Here is a 12,694-nt window from a genome sequence, read left to right as displayed (position 1 = left end):
CCGGGAGGGTACCGACTCTAAAAAGCAAGTCATGATAAAATCTGATATGCAATTCTGTATGGATTTGTGGGGGATTGTTAGAAAATGGAAAGTTTGAGGCATGTTTTAGACATGTTCTTGATGTAATTTCCTAAAACTAATTGTTGGAAGTAGTTCCTTGTTATGAGGACTTAAACTTTCATGTTTGGATCTAAGTCATTTTCTTAGTGTAATCCATAAAGAAATTGAGTTTAAGTTAGTAGCTTGAAATGTTTAATTAAAATATTTACTGACTTATTATATTGTTTTTAATGTGAATATTGTATCCGTTGATGAACAGTGTGGATTATCCGTTGAAGTTCAATTTGGATTATCCGTTGATGCTCAATGTGGATTATCCGTTGAAGTTCAATTTTGATTATCCGTTGAAGTACAATTTGGATTATCCGTTGATGCACAATGTGGATTATCCGTTGATGCACAATGTGGATTATCCGTTGATGCACAATGTGGATTATCCGTTGATGTACAATGTGGATTATCCATTGATGCACAAAATGGATTATCCATTGATGGAATTGCTGAGTGCATTATCCATTGATTCTAAGTGTAAATCCTGATGGGCTAAATCCTGATGGGCTAAATCCTGATACCGACTGTTACGTTTCTGGAAATATTCATTAAATGGAATTTAAGTCAGAATATTTATTTTAATTAATGTAATATATTCAGTTATGTTTTGGGATGTAATATATATACTGAACAAAACATTGTGGAATATAGAGGTTGATTGACGTTGAAATATACATACGTAAAAACCCTAGCTATCATCTTCTTCCTCTTTTTCTCTCCTCCAAACTTATACAGATGAGCATAGGTTTTTTGGCGACTGAGGTCTGATCGCTGTTTGTACATCGAGTTGCTGTGAACCGGTGTGATGTTGCTATTTTATCCTGGGAGGGTTATTGCGGTCTCTGAACACAGTAAGTGAGGGCAATAAACTCTTCAAGAACAGCCTCTTCCTCTCGAGGGATTGGTGACTCAGCTGTGATTGAAAGCTTCATTACGCTAAGCTTTCTTTCCCTTCTTAATTTTCTTTTACAGTTGCTGATTATATTTTATTTACGACCTTCGTGTTTTGTTTTCATTATTGGTACTATTGCCTTGTTCTTGTTATTGATTATATAACTGTCTCATTGTGTTAGTATAGTAGTTATATACTATTGTTGATACTTTCCCAACAGTAACTAATAGACATGAAATTGAAGTACAGAATATGGTCACGTGGTGATGCCAGGTTGCCTACTGGAAACCTATAGTTATGTTATAATAGTAATACGCATTTGATATATGCATATTGAGTTTAATTACCCTGATAAAGAATGCGTATTGTGTACTAAATATTGATTAATACTCCAACTTGAAATGCGTAATGATTAATACTCCAACTTCAAATGCGTATTGACACTTACTCCGGTGTAATATGCGGTGTAATATGCGTATTCTTTCAGCCATAATTGGCCAATTTTTTGAAACTGGCTATTTTGGTTATCCTAATGTTCAAATTCGGCTATTTTTGTCACTCAGCCTATTATGGAAGAATCGGTGTATCCGGTACGGAGATACGTGTGTCCGCCTATTATGGAAGAATCGGTGTATCCGGTACGGAGATACGTGTGTCCGATAATTCGACACGGGGACTCGGCAGCGAGTGTCCCTGCTTCTTAGTCCCTTAGGGACTTGGTACCGGAAAATTTTATTTATTCATCAAGATTAAGAATGCATCGTGTCTATTAATGTTAGCGAGGTTACAGCTCTTTGGACATTGTAGCATCACCATAGTTCCACTTCTGTCTATTACTGGAATTGGCCTCCGATTCCTATGAGTTTTATCAGAAATTTGTCATAGTTAAATGTTAGATACTTACCATAATCATTTTTTAATTCTTTTATAATAGAAATCACTCCACAAATGGAATTATTATATGTTAAAAGAGTATAAGATCATGTTCGGATATTTCTCTAGTACCTTAAAGTTTTAAACGGCATGATATCAGAGTTTAGTTTAGGGAGGGACTCGGGTTCGAGTCTTTCCCACCCCATTTATTTAATTTAAAAATTTGTTAATGGTATTGGTTGTATTTGTCGTTGTTAATTGTAACGAAACGTATCGTACGATTGGGGGAGTGTTAAAGAGTATAAAATCTTGTTTATTTGTCGTTGTTAATCGTAACGAAACGTATCGTACAATTGAGGGGAAGTGTTAAAGAGTATAAGATCTTATTCGGACCTTCCTCGACTCCCTTAATTTTCGTAGCATAATTTTTATCTCCAAAGCTTTGAAAATAACATTTCCCTGTTCTGAAATGTTCCGATGGGAGAACAGGAGGTCTCGTCTTATGCTGCTGCAACGTCAAATATGAGATTAGAAGTTTCTATGATGAGATTCCGAGGCCTCTGCAACAGCCTATATGAAGTACTCCACTAGCTAATGCTCTTGGCGCCTCTGAGCCAGCCATCAAATGGTAATCTTGCTGACAGTTAATCAAGTACTTTACTGTTTTCGAAGTTGTTAATGTAGTGAGATTAGTAAGCTCCCAGTTGTCAATTTGCAGGAAAAGGAGGTAAAAACAATGCATCTCGTATCACTTTAACAGCAACAGCTAGCGGCAACTCTGACGATCAATTTCTGTTGCTAAACTTTTGTCAATACTTGAAAACTGGTATTTAACTATTTATGCATGAATTATAAATATTTAGCCTATTTGTTTTCTCAGTGTGTACTTGATAGCTCTTTTCACTTTGTCACGGGGACTCTTCTCTCTTATAAACCAAATAAACATACACTTTTCCATTTCCTCTGAAATTGAAAATGACCGAATAACAAAACTACTAGGAGCAAAACAAACTAACCAACCTGGCCACAATAATAATTCACAAAACATTAATCATTAATACCTATAAAGAGCAGATTTATGTAGGGGCATACTGAACACGTAAACAAACAAAAATTAGTGATTTTTTTAATAAAATTTTATGGTATAAATATACATATATTTAGTGTACAAGTGCTTCTCTAAATTAAGTGTTTCTCTAATACGATTGGTAAATCTTTTATAATTTGAATCATGTTTTATTTTATTTATAGTTATATCATAATAAGTTGGAGATTAAATAATTTAGATACTAATTTTTTAGCACCAAAATGTCAAAAAAAAAAAAATCTAGTAAAAATGATTAAAAAAAAAAAGAATTTGGACCACAAACTCGTGAATTACTCCCTAGTACGTAGTGCTCCCAGGAAAGCGAGGCTATGGACCCGAGCCGTGTATGCATAAACATCCATGTACAGGCCTATTTGTTTTCTCAGATAGCTCTTTTCACAGTGGCATGGCAACTCATTTCAGTTATAAACCAAATAAGCATACCACATTACCGCTTGTACTATGCATTTTCATCTATTTTTGCACCGGAATTTGTTACAAACTGTGATATTGTCAAAAACAAAACCATTATTTTTAAAGTTGTAGGTAAACTCCACCTGATATTTTGATTTTCTTTCACAAAATTAAGAGGGAAGAATCCACCATTTATTTTTTTTATTGAAGTAATCTTGAATTTGCATTATGTCTCTAGTTAAGTTATGTTAGTCATGTCTAGTTTCAATGTCAGGTGAAGAACATATACCACATCATAATCCATGCTGAATTCTTTGTAGATAAGTGTCAACGATTCAACTGAAAGGAACTTAAGGTTGATTTGGAGGTCTGTCGCTTAAAGATTGAACCATATCTCATATCAAAACTAATTGCATCAAATCATACAAAAGATATTTTAATTGTTAAAACATAATTGTATCAATATCTAATTAGTGCCTAATAAATGAACCATCCAAACAAGGGATGGTCTTGTTACTATTAGCAAAGAAAGCCTTTTATGTTTATCACACCACAACTACAGAAATACACTCAAAATATGTAAAACATATCAAATAAGCTACAACAGAAAAGGTTGCAAGATGCAACAGAACAAAGGGTCTATGTCTCTACCAAGTTCATCCACAACTGAGACGAGAAGACTCAAGAGGCCTTATAGTTTGTCTTCGAGGAATCCCAATCTCGCAGGAGTTCACTCTGGCAGCAAATCGAAGTGAGCACAATGACTCGTTGGTAGAAGACGGGTCCGGAGATATATTTACAAACATAAGAGTCTTGGAATTTCCACCAAGACAGGGCTGCACAACCAAAGAATTTTATATCAGTGACTTCTTCATAACATTTCTTTATCAACTTTTAATACACCCTATAAGACATAAGTTTATAAGTTAGATTACCAGCTTATACATACCCCTACAACGAAGTTAGTGTCGTCTTTAACATTATTTACTTCTTTAACATTATTTACAATAAAGTGCACAAATCTGATCAAAGTTAGTTGTTGGTAATACAAGACTGCTTGCATAATAGAGTGATTATTTGGTTTGATCAATAGCTGGAGAAATATATTATTTTCTTACAGTGATAAATAAGTCTTCTAGAGAAACATGACTTTGGAATGACTTCATAATGTACATAATTTGACTTTAGTATGGCCCTCTTGACTATGACATGGCATGTGCTTTAGTAATTAACAATTTTAATTTTCTTTGAAGAGGTACAAAAAATGGTTCACCTGAAGAAGATATGTCAACTTTGAATTCCTAAATGGAGCATGGTCTTCTTTCTTTGCAAGGGCAAAAATGACATCACTCAAGCATGACAAACTCTTATTGATGGCCTGTTTGACACAACGGCCATATCAGCACAATAATTTTATAAGATATATAGCAAAAAGACCAAAAGTGGCCGGGCTTGGTCAACATAAGATATACCTGTGTTTCCTTGAGTCGATCTCCTGTTGCTCCACTCCGTGCTAGTCGTTCACTACCAGCTAAATCAATGAGATTTAACACACCTTGAACTTGTTGTTCAGTGCTCTAAAAGATTAGGAATATTAGCTCAACATGGAATATGATTATAGAGTATTACTTATAAATGGGGATTTTACACCTACAAACATACAATATTTGAAGTGCAACTGTACTTTTAGGGAATCTTCTTTTATATATTATTGGATTTTATCTCTATTCGTAGGAAATTGTATTCTTATAACATTTGTATCATAAACTATGTTTTACATTATGAATCTTATTATATTAGTATTCTTAGTAAAGTTTACAGGTTAACAATAATCTCACAGATTTACACATTTGTAGCTTAATATGGTTGATATATTAAATCTTGTTCACCTTATCTAAGAACAAAATAACAAGCACATGCCTCATTTGTTCCATAGATTCTCAATGTGAAAACAAAGTGGATTCTTATAACATGTGTATCATTAACTATGTTTTACATTATGAATCTTATTATATTAGTATTCTTAGTAAAGTTTACAGGTTAACAATAAATCTCACGGGTTTACACATTTGTAGCATAATATGGTTGATATATTAAATCTTGTTCGCCTTATCTAAGAACAGAATAATAAGCACATACCTCATTTGTTCCATAGATTCTCAATGTGAAGACAAAGTGACTTCTAGATGACTGTTCATTCATGTCAGTCTTGCCAACAGACCTGGCAAAGAATAACAATTATTTCAGTTTCAAACACATACATGTTCTTGTCATAGTTGTATGACGAATTACAGACACGGAGTCAAATTGAATTTCAATTATTGATATCGTTTCGACTTGAAATAATGTTTGCATGGATAGGTAATAAAAAAAGGCCCTTAGGCAGTAACTTCTAAGTCGTTACTGTGTCAAATACAAATTACTGAGACAAGACAAATAGATACATTGCATAACCTACCTGCTTTGTGCAGCCTGCTGCAGAAGAGAGGAAACCTCATTTATGCTACATACATCCACGATGGTGAGGTCAGAAACGTAGGTGTTTCCATTCGCGTCGTGTCGAATGGCATATTGCTTCCCCGAACCTCCATTTTCAGTACGTATGATGTCCGAGGAAGTTGATCGGGGTGATAGCAAATCACGTATTGTTTCATTATAAATTTCCAACATCGAGGCCTGTTAGTAACACCGCTAGTTAGTTACAAGGACATGCATTTTAGAAATAATTGTATTATGTAATATATGTGCACTCATCCCTACACTGTCTTAATTTTAAACGGAAAAAATGATAAACAGGAAACTTGCCTGCATTTTAAATCTCCAGCCTTGGGTTTTCAAGGCCTGACTTGTTTGAAATATTTGTTCCAGAGATCGTGGAATCAAACCCTTCTGCTCGGGGGCTTCTGGTCTACCCATCATGGTAAAGGTTTTACCTGATCCTGTCTGGCCATAAGCAAAAACACAAACCTGCCAAATACAAAAACTCACTTGATTGGGGAGAAACACATAAGTCTGATGGTCAAATGTACTAACTAGAATATTCCTATGTTTCATATTATGATAGATATGAAAATTGGCATAAGCAAGAATTTTAAAAATAATCGTGAAGAACATGTTGGTAAAAATTCTATAAATAATTGTCACATCACTTCTCGCTTAAGCAATGTAAGTGAGCCTTCATGGTATTATGTTGGTATAGCGATGTCTTCATGGCATCATGTAAAGTGAGTCATGGTATCATGTGCCTAAGCGAGCAACACACAGCATTGTTCGTTGAATATTTTACAGATTTTGGGAAAAAATTAAAATGGTTTTAGAAATGTCATCAAAATCAGATTTAGCAGTCTTGAGACCGGAATATTATTTGAAAAACCCACAGAGAACTCTTACCTCGGGTACAGAGAAAAATAATCCCTCTGTCTCATGACTCTCATCAATTGTGACTTTCACTTTTGCACGCATTTTAAGACATAAACAGAAGTAACTTATAATTATTTTGTAAAAAAATGAAACACGTAGATTTTTATCCAAAAAATTCAAAAATATACCACTATCTTTTTAATACGTCTTAAAATACTATGAAAAGTAATAGTGACAAGTATTATGGGACATAAGAAGTACGATGAAACAGAAGAGATCAAAAGAAAGTAAAAAGAAAAGATTGAGATATATATAATATATTCTATGTCACGATGTCATGGTTCGCAAGAGTCCAACAAGGGGAAGCATGCCTACTTTGGATTATTATCTAAAAGGTGCTTAACAGATGTGGAGGACATCCATGAGGAGAAAGATACAGAATTTGAGGGTGTGGAAGACCAAAGTAATCTCGATGAAGATTTTGGGGGCGCAGGATATATAAAGAAGGTGATTAATTTATCTTCAGCACGCTTGCTAGTTCATCTCTTTTGTTATTATAAACACAAGTTCTATCTCCACTCCTGATAACTACATAATCATTAATTTGACTTGTTTAATAATTTTATTGATACTCTTTTTATCAATTTTATCATACTCTAGCATCTACATATGTATACTTGTTGAGATTTATATATCTTGTTTATTTACTATGCATATTCCATGAAACACCAATTCCAAGCATAAATTAGGAATTACCTTGTAGCCATCAAGAGCACTTTGCACCAGCTGTGATATTTCCACAAAAACATCTTGCTGTGAGGCATCATATGAGAAAACCTTGTCAAATGTGAATGGATATTTTTGCCCTGTTGATAGAAGTTAAAAAGGCTTACACGAATACCAATATTGAGAATAGCTACACAGCTGTTGGTATATCAATGACAAATATGCAACACACTGTTAACTGTTAAGTAATTTGCCAAACACATTTATTCACTATGCAATCCAATATTTCTGAAAAATAAAAATGAATTTTATGAGTATTCTAAGTTTGAGCCTAGGATATAATTTTAGGGAAAATCTTTAAGACATGTTAACGCTAACACAGGCACATATATACAATATATCAGGGCATTTCTTACCACTTTGAATCAAATCAATGCCGCGGCCAACTAATTCACCTGAGGTAGGAAAAGCAACAGCAGGATCGGTTCCATGAGAATCATCAGGTAAAAGAGGCCGTACTCTGCAGAATACACGAATATTTCCTTTAAGCTCCTGCAGCAATAACTTATTAGTAATGATATACAAAAGTGATTAAACCAGTAGAATGAGAAAATTAACTTACTAAAATAGTGTTGTGAAGCTTCTTTCGTAAATTTTCTCCATCGGCAATTTGAAGCTCAGCCTCTCTAAGCCGCTCCTGTAGTTCACTGACAACTCGGTTTTTCTTTTCAAATTCTGCTCTGATCTCTGAAGTGGATAGATCAGTGATCTGAAGATTTATATAAATACCATTAAAGGTAATTAAAAGTGTAAAATTTGCAGAATGATATACAATTAACAGTTTTTGCAACCTTTAGCTTCTCGTTTGCAGCGGCTAACTGATGCTGCAATATTTGGATTTGCTCAGTTTGAGAAGAACATCTTTCCTGCCAAAGAAATCTGAAATTTCAGCAACCAGCAAACCATGTAGGAGTAGTAAATTGTAAATCAACCTAACAGTACTAACCTCCAAAGCATTCGACTTCGAAGTCAGATCATCCAACATAGCAAATGATTTACCAGTAGTATCTTTGTACTTGGCTACAGTAGCATTCAATTCCTCCACATGTGATAATTGTCGATCACGATCTTCTCTTACTTGTTGTAATTCCCCTCTAAGTATCACAATTTCACTTCCAAGTGATTCTTTTTTCTTAATAGCCTCATCTTGAAGAGCCTGTTGAAACCATGAGACAAAATAAATATCAGTTATAACCCAAACTGGGGCCAAACTGTCATTTATCCAGGACCTGCGATCTATGTATGTGGGTATGAATATTCTTTATTGTGCTACATCAAATGTAATAATGTCAAATTCAAGTATTACCATATATATATATATAGATATATATCCCCTAAAGTGTCACAACTGATACTAGAAGTTGAAAGATCAAGGAAAACTTCTTTTTACAGAACCAATATCATATATGTATCATTTTCTTCAAGGTCACGTTTTTTGTGTTTGTTTTGCTTCAATTTTTGACAGAATCCAAAGGATCAGATATAGATGCTAGATGCCATTATGATATCTAAGATGCAATGCATAAGATATGAATCCCCCTCAACTCCCAATTTATTTACAAACAAACTGTTGCTTTCTTATACTAACAAGTGTTGGTTAAAGGCTTTTTTAATCTGATCTTTTTTTGTTATGAACCCTACAAAAATTTTCCTAGCTATAGGAATGGGAAAAGGAACATTGAAGAAATCATCTTAGCAACCAAAAACAGAAAGAGATTAAGTGGAAGTGGACATCGGATGAATATTGTCTTCAAGGCATTCCTCAAGCTGGGGGACTTGGTTGGCAAAAGTTATGAGTACATATTGGTCGGTGATTAGAGAGATTAAATATTATTAAGAGTTGCAGAAGCGATCACATCTTATATATATGTAATGCTGTCTGGACTTTTCAAGTGTTTGCTGCAGAGTGCAGATACAGTATTTTTACCTGCCATGTGATCTAATATGCAATAAAAATGTGGCATTGCTGTCTAGTTAAAACTTAGTCTCTTCAATTGCAATAAAAAAAATTATTCATTGACACAGAAAGTATATCTCGCAACATATATTACCATCCACACTTCATGAATGCTTAAGAATACTGGTTTCTCCAAGTTATGATAAAAAATAAATAATGCTTTATCTTGTCCGATGATAAAATTCATAGATCTTCGATAATTAAAATGATAAAGGCCATACCTTGGAGGAAGTTAATTGTTCCTGCAGCAAGTTATGGTGGCCTCTTAAAGTGCTTAGGTTCTCCACTATAGCTGATTTCTCCTTTTCAATTCTCTTGACTGAATCATTAGCAGTAGCAACATCTGCCTGAAGTTGCCTGTTGTAGTGCTGCAAGCTTTTATTGTACTCTTGTAACCGCTTGTGATCAGCATTAACAGAAGCAAACTACAAATTCTCAAAAAAGAAGGCATTGAATTAATATTAAAAAATCTGCATTTTAACTGAGTACTTTGGTTAATGGTACTACTAAATTACAAATTATTTTACTTTCTGATTGACATCCATTATCTCATGCTTGGCCCTTTGATGCTCTTCAATTAAAGAAGCATGAACCTTTTCTAACTCCTCCATTGCTTCCTTTTCTCTCTTGTGAGCATTTATGGCATCCTATTAACATCAAAGATTAAAGTTATATACAAGGAGTTGAGGATAAAAGGAGAAAAACATATAAATTTACATAAGATGGCAAAATAATTTTACTGCGAATTTACCAATTTCAAGGATTCTTGCTCAGCCAATTTATTTTGCAATAAAGCAATATTTTGCTTTAGTTCGGCAATAACTTTATTCAATTCTTCCTCCTTGTTCTTCATTGCAGTCTCTAATATATTTAAAGAGAAGCATTGCATTAGAAGGTTGTTTCTTCATTTAATAGTCAAAGTTAATTGCCAAAAACTAACCTGTTTCTGTGCATCTGCTCTCAGCTGATTCTAACAAACTCTTAAGCTTTTCCAGTTCTTGAATGTGTTCTTCTTCATTACTTTGAAACCATTTAATACAGAGTTTGAGCTTATTTATGAGCTCATTCATCTGTTCCATTTTGCCCTAAAATGCAAATAAGTCACCTAATCTAGTGAGCACCAAACACCAACAAAAGAAACAGCAAACAGATGCACATACTTCCTCATTTGGCAAAATGAAATGGAAGTGATAAATGTAAAATTATGATGGGACCCATTTAAAATTATAAGAAAACAACTTTACTCAAGTTTAGTCATGCTAGGATACTAATCAAATTAAAAAGGTATTTAATAATATTCATACATATATGGATAAATAATGAAGCTGACCTTTAAGTCAAACTTCTTTGCTCTTATCTTCTCATTAATCAACACATCAACCTCCTCCTTGGTGAACTCTACTTTTACACTTTCCAACTCTTCATTTACAGATTCAGCATTACCACCAACCGCAGCATCTTGGCGGTTAGACACTACGGCTGTCGCCTGTCTCCTTCGACTAGCAGCTGTAGATCCCATAATCCTCCCAGTTGTGACCTTCCTGCGCTTATCATTAGGTCCATCATCTTGGTTACTAATTTTCTGCAAAACAAACAGCCAAAATCCTAAATTTTAGCATCTCCAGTTAGGCTGCTCTTGTCAATCAGTTGGTTCTCCAGTTTCAACAACAAGGGCTTTACCCATACCCATAGGCTTATACAAATAAAGACGGACTGGAGCGCGTTGTAAAGTAAACATTAACAACCTCCAAGTGGGATTGTAATAATGCTAAAAACTAGAGTAAATTCATACCTATACATAACTCCATCCACCATAATTCTAAGTAAAAAAGTTCAATTTGTTCCGTTTCCTAATTCAACTCGAGAACCATGACTCATCTAGCAGAAACATATATAGAAGTAGAAAACAAAACAGAACCAAACAACCATAAAACAGATGTGACAACCAACAATTGTAAGAAAATTAAAAATTCCCAAAAAATAATAAAACCCCTACAGTCAAAAATCTAAAAATTCTACTTTTATTTGGGGGGAAATACTAATCTTACGAAATAAGCTCAAAAAAATCCTCTATTTTTAAAAATGTTTCTGGATCTTTAACCCTGAAATTGAAGCTCATCGACCGCAAAAACAGATATAGAAGTACAAAAACAAACAATCATCAACAAAGAGAGGGCTTGAATGAACACACAATTAACAAATCGGAAGTAAATCACTAAATTTGGTATCCGAAATGAACCCTAAAACTCATTTACCAAAAAAATGTACCTTTTCTCAACAATTAATCAAACAAATTCACATATATACTAAATCAGATGAGTGAATAAGCTAAATGACACAGGGAGATAAGAGAGAAAGAGGGAGAGGGGGAGATAGAGAGAGAGAGAGAGAGTAAGGATTACAGTGAGAGGAGTGCGAGGAGGGGGCTTATTCTGATTCCGTGACGCCATATCCACGGAAAGGAAGATAGATACAAGAAGAATGTATGTAAATATAATTGGAAGTGAATTACAGAGAGATTGAAATTGAACCCTAGATTGGTCGATTTGGGGGGAGAGTGAAAGTAGGAGAGAGAGCGTAGGTGTTGAAAAATTTGAATTAGTTTGAAAATGAGAAGTGGCGCTTCTATTCTATTGAATTCGATTCACTTGAGTTTGGCTAACGAGCCGCTCCGGTCGGATCTATTGTTGGGTCCTAATTTTTAATTCAATTTCTCTCTCTCTTTTTTAGATGCCCATAAACTCGATTTTGCCGGATTCGGGTTGGAATTTACAAAATTCAGATTTTTTGAAATTGGGGCGGGTTTTTTTAAATAGGTTCTGCTGGTACAGATTTCGTTCAGAATAACTAGGCTAGTTTAGGAATGTAGATTGGGCTGGACAGGTCGCAGATTTTTTTAAAATAATTTCAATATTAATAATTTTAAGTTTTTTAGTATATTATTTTCCTATATTTTTGAATTGTGTTTGCAAGTTTATATTTTATTTTTACATATATACTCTTATTAGAATTTAAAATAAATTATTCATATTATACGTTAGAATAGTCTAAAATTTAAAATTTATATCTTGGTAATTCGAACTTAATATTAATAAGAAGGTGTTCACGTATAAGTAAAATATGTGTAACTATGAATTATCTAAAGAGTTTATTAAAATTTAGGACTTTTATTCTAAATAATATTCAATTATAAATAAATTTGGATAAAATATAA

General features: G+C 33.8%; 1 protein-coding gene across 1 annotated transcript; it reads right to left on the bottom strand.

The window, feature by feature from the left end:
* Positions 1-3,747: 3,747 nt before the first annotated feature.
* Positions 3,748-12,116, bottom strand: LOC141724319 (kinesin-like protein KIN-14C). The gene is made up of 17 exons (XM_074526416.1): positions 11,883-12,116; positions 10,811-11,062; positions 10,421-10,565; positions 10,232-10,341; positions 10,008-10,127; positions 9,702-9,905; positions 8,470-8,679; positions 8,315-8,389; positions 8,086-8,232; positions 7,880-8,015; positions 7,494-7,603; positions 6,183-6,344; positions 5,836-6,053; positions 5,517-5,598; positions 4,850-4,954; positions 4,651-4,755; positions 3,748-4,213 (listed from the first exon to the last, which is right to left on the bottom strand). Exons 1-17 carry the CDS (start codon positions 11,928-11,930, stop codon positions 4,034-4,036), a joined length of 2,409 nt encoding a protein of 802 aa, XP_074382517.1. The 5' UTR covers positions 11,931-12,116; the 3' UTR covers positions 3,748-4,033.
* Between the last annotated feature and the right edge of the window lie 578 nt (positions 12,117-12,694).

The sequence above is a fragment of the Apium graveolens genome, chromosome 5 (assembly GCF_009905375.1).
Source record: "Apium graveolens cultivar Ventura chromosome 5, ASM990537v1, whole genome shotgun sequence".
NCBI lineage: Eukaryota > Viridiplantae > Streptophyta > Magnoliopsida > Apiales > Apiaceae > Apium > Apium graveolens.
This window is presented reverse-complemented; position numbering and strand designations above follow the sequence as displayed.

Excerpts from the sequence above, each read along its gene's own strand:
- LOC141724319 (XM_074526416.1), bottom strand. The coding sequence starts at position 11,930 with ATGGCGTCACGGAATCAGAATAAGCCCCCTCCTCGCACTCCTCTCACT. Across the intron at positions 8,390-8,469 it reads CGAAGTCGAATGCTTTGGAG|GAAAGATGTTCTTCTCAAAC; the intron begins GTTAGTACTGTT and ends TTTCTTTGGCAG. Across the intron at positions 4,955-5,516 it reads GAATCTATGGAACAAATGAG|AGCACTGAACAACAAGTTCA; the intron begins GTATGTGCTTAT and ends CTAATCTTTTAG.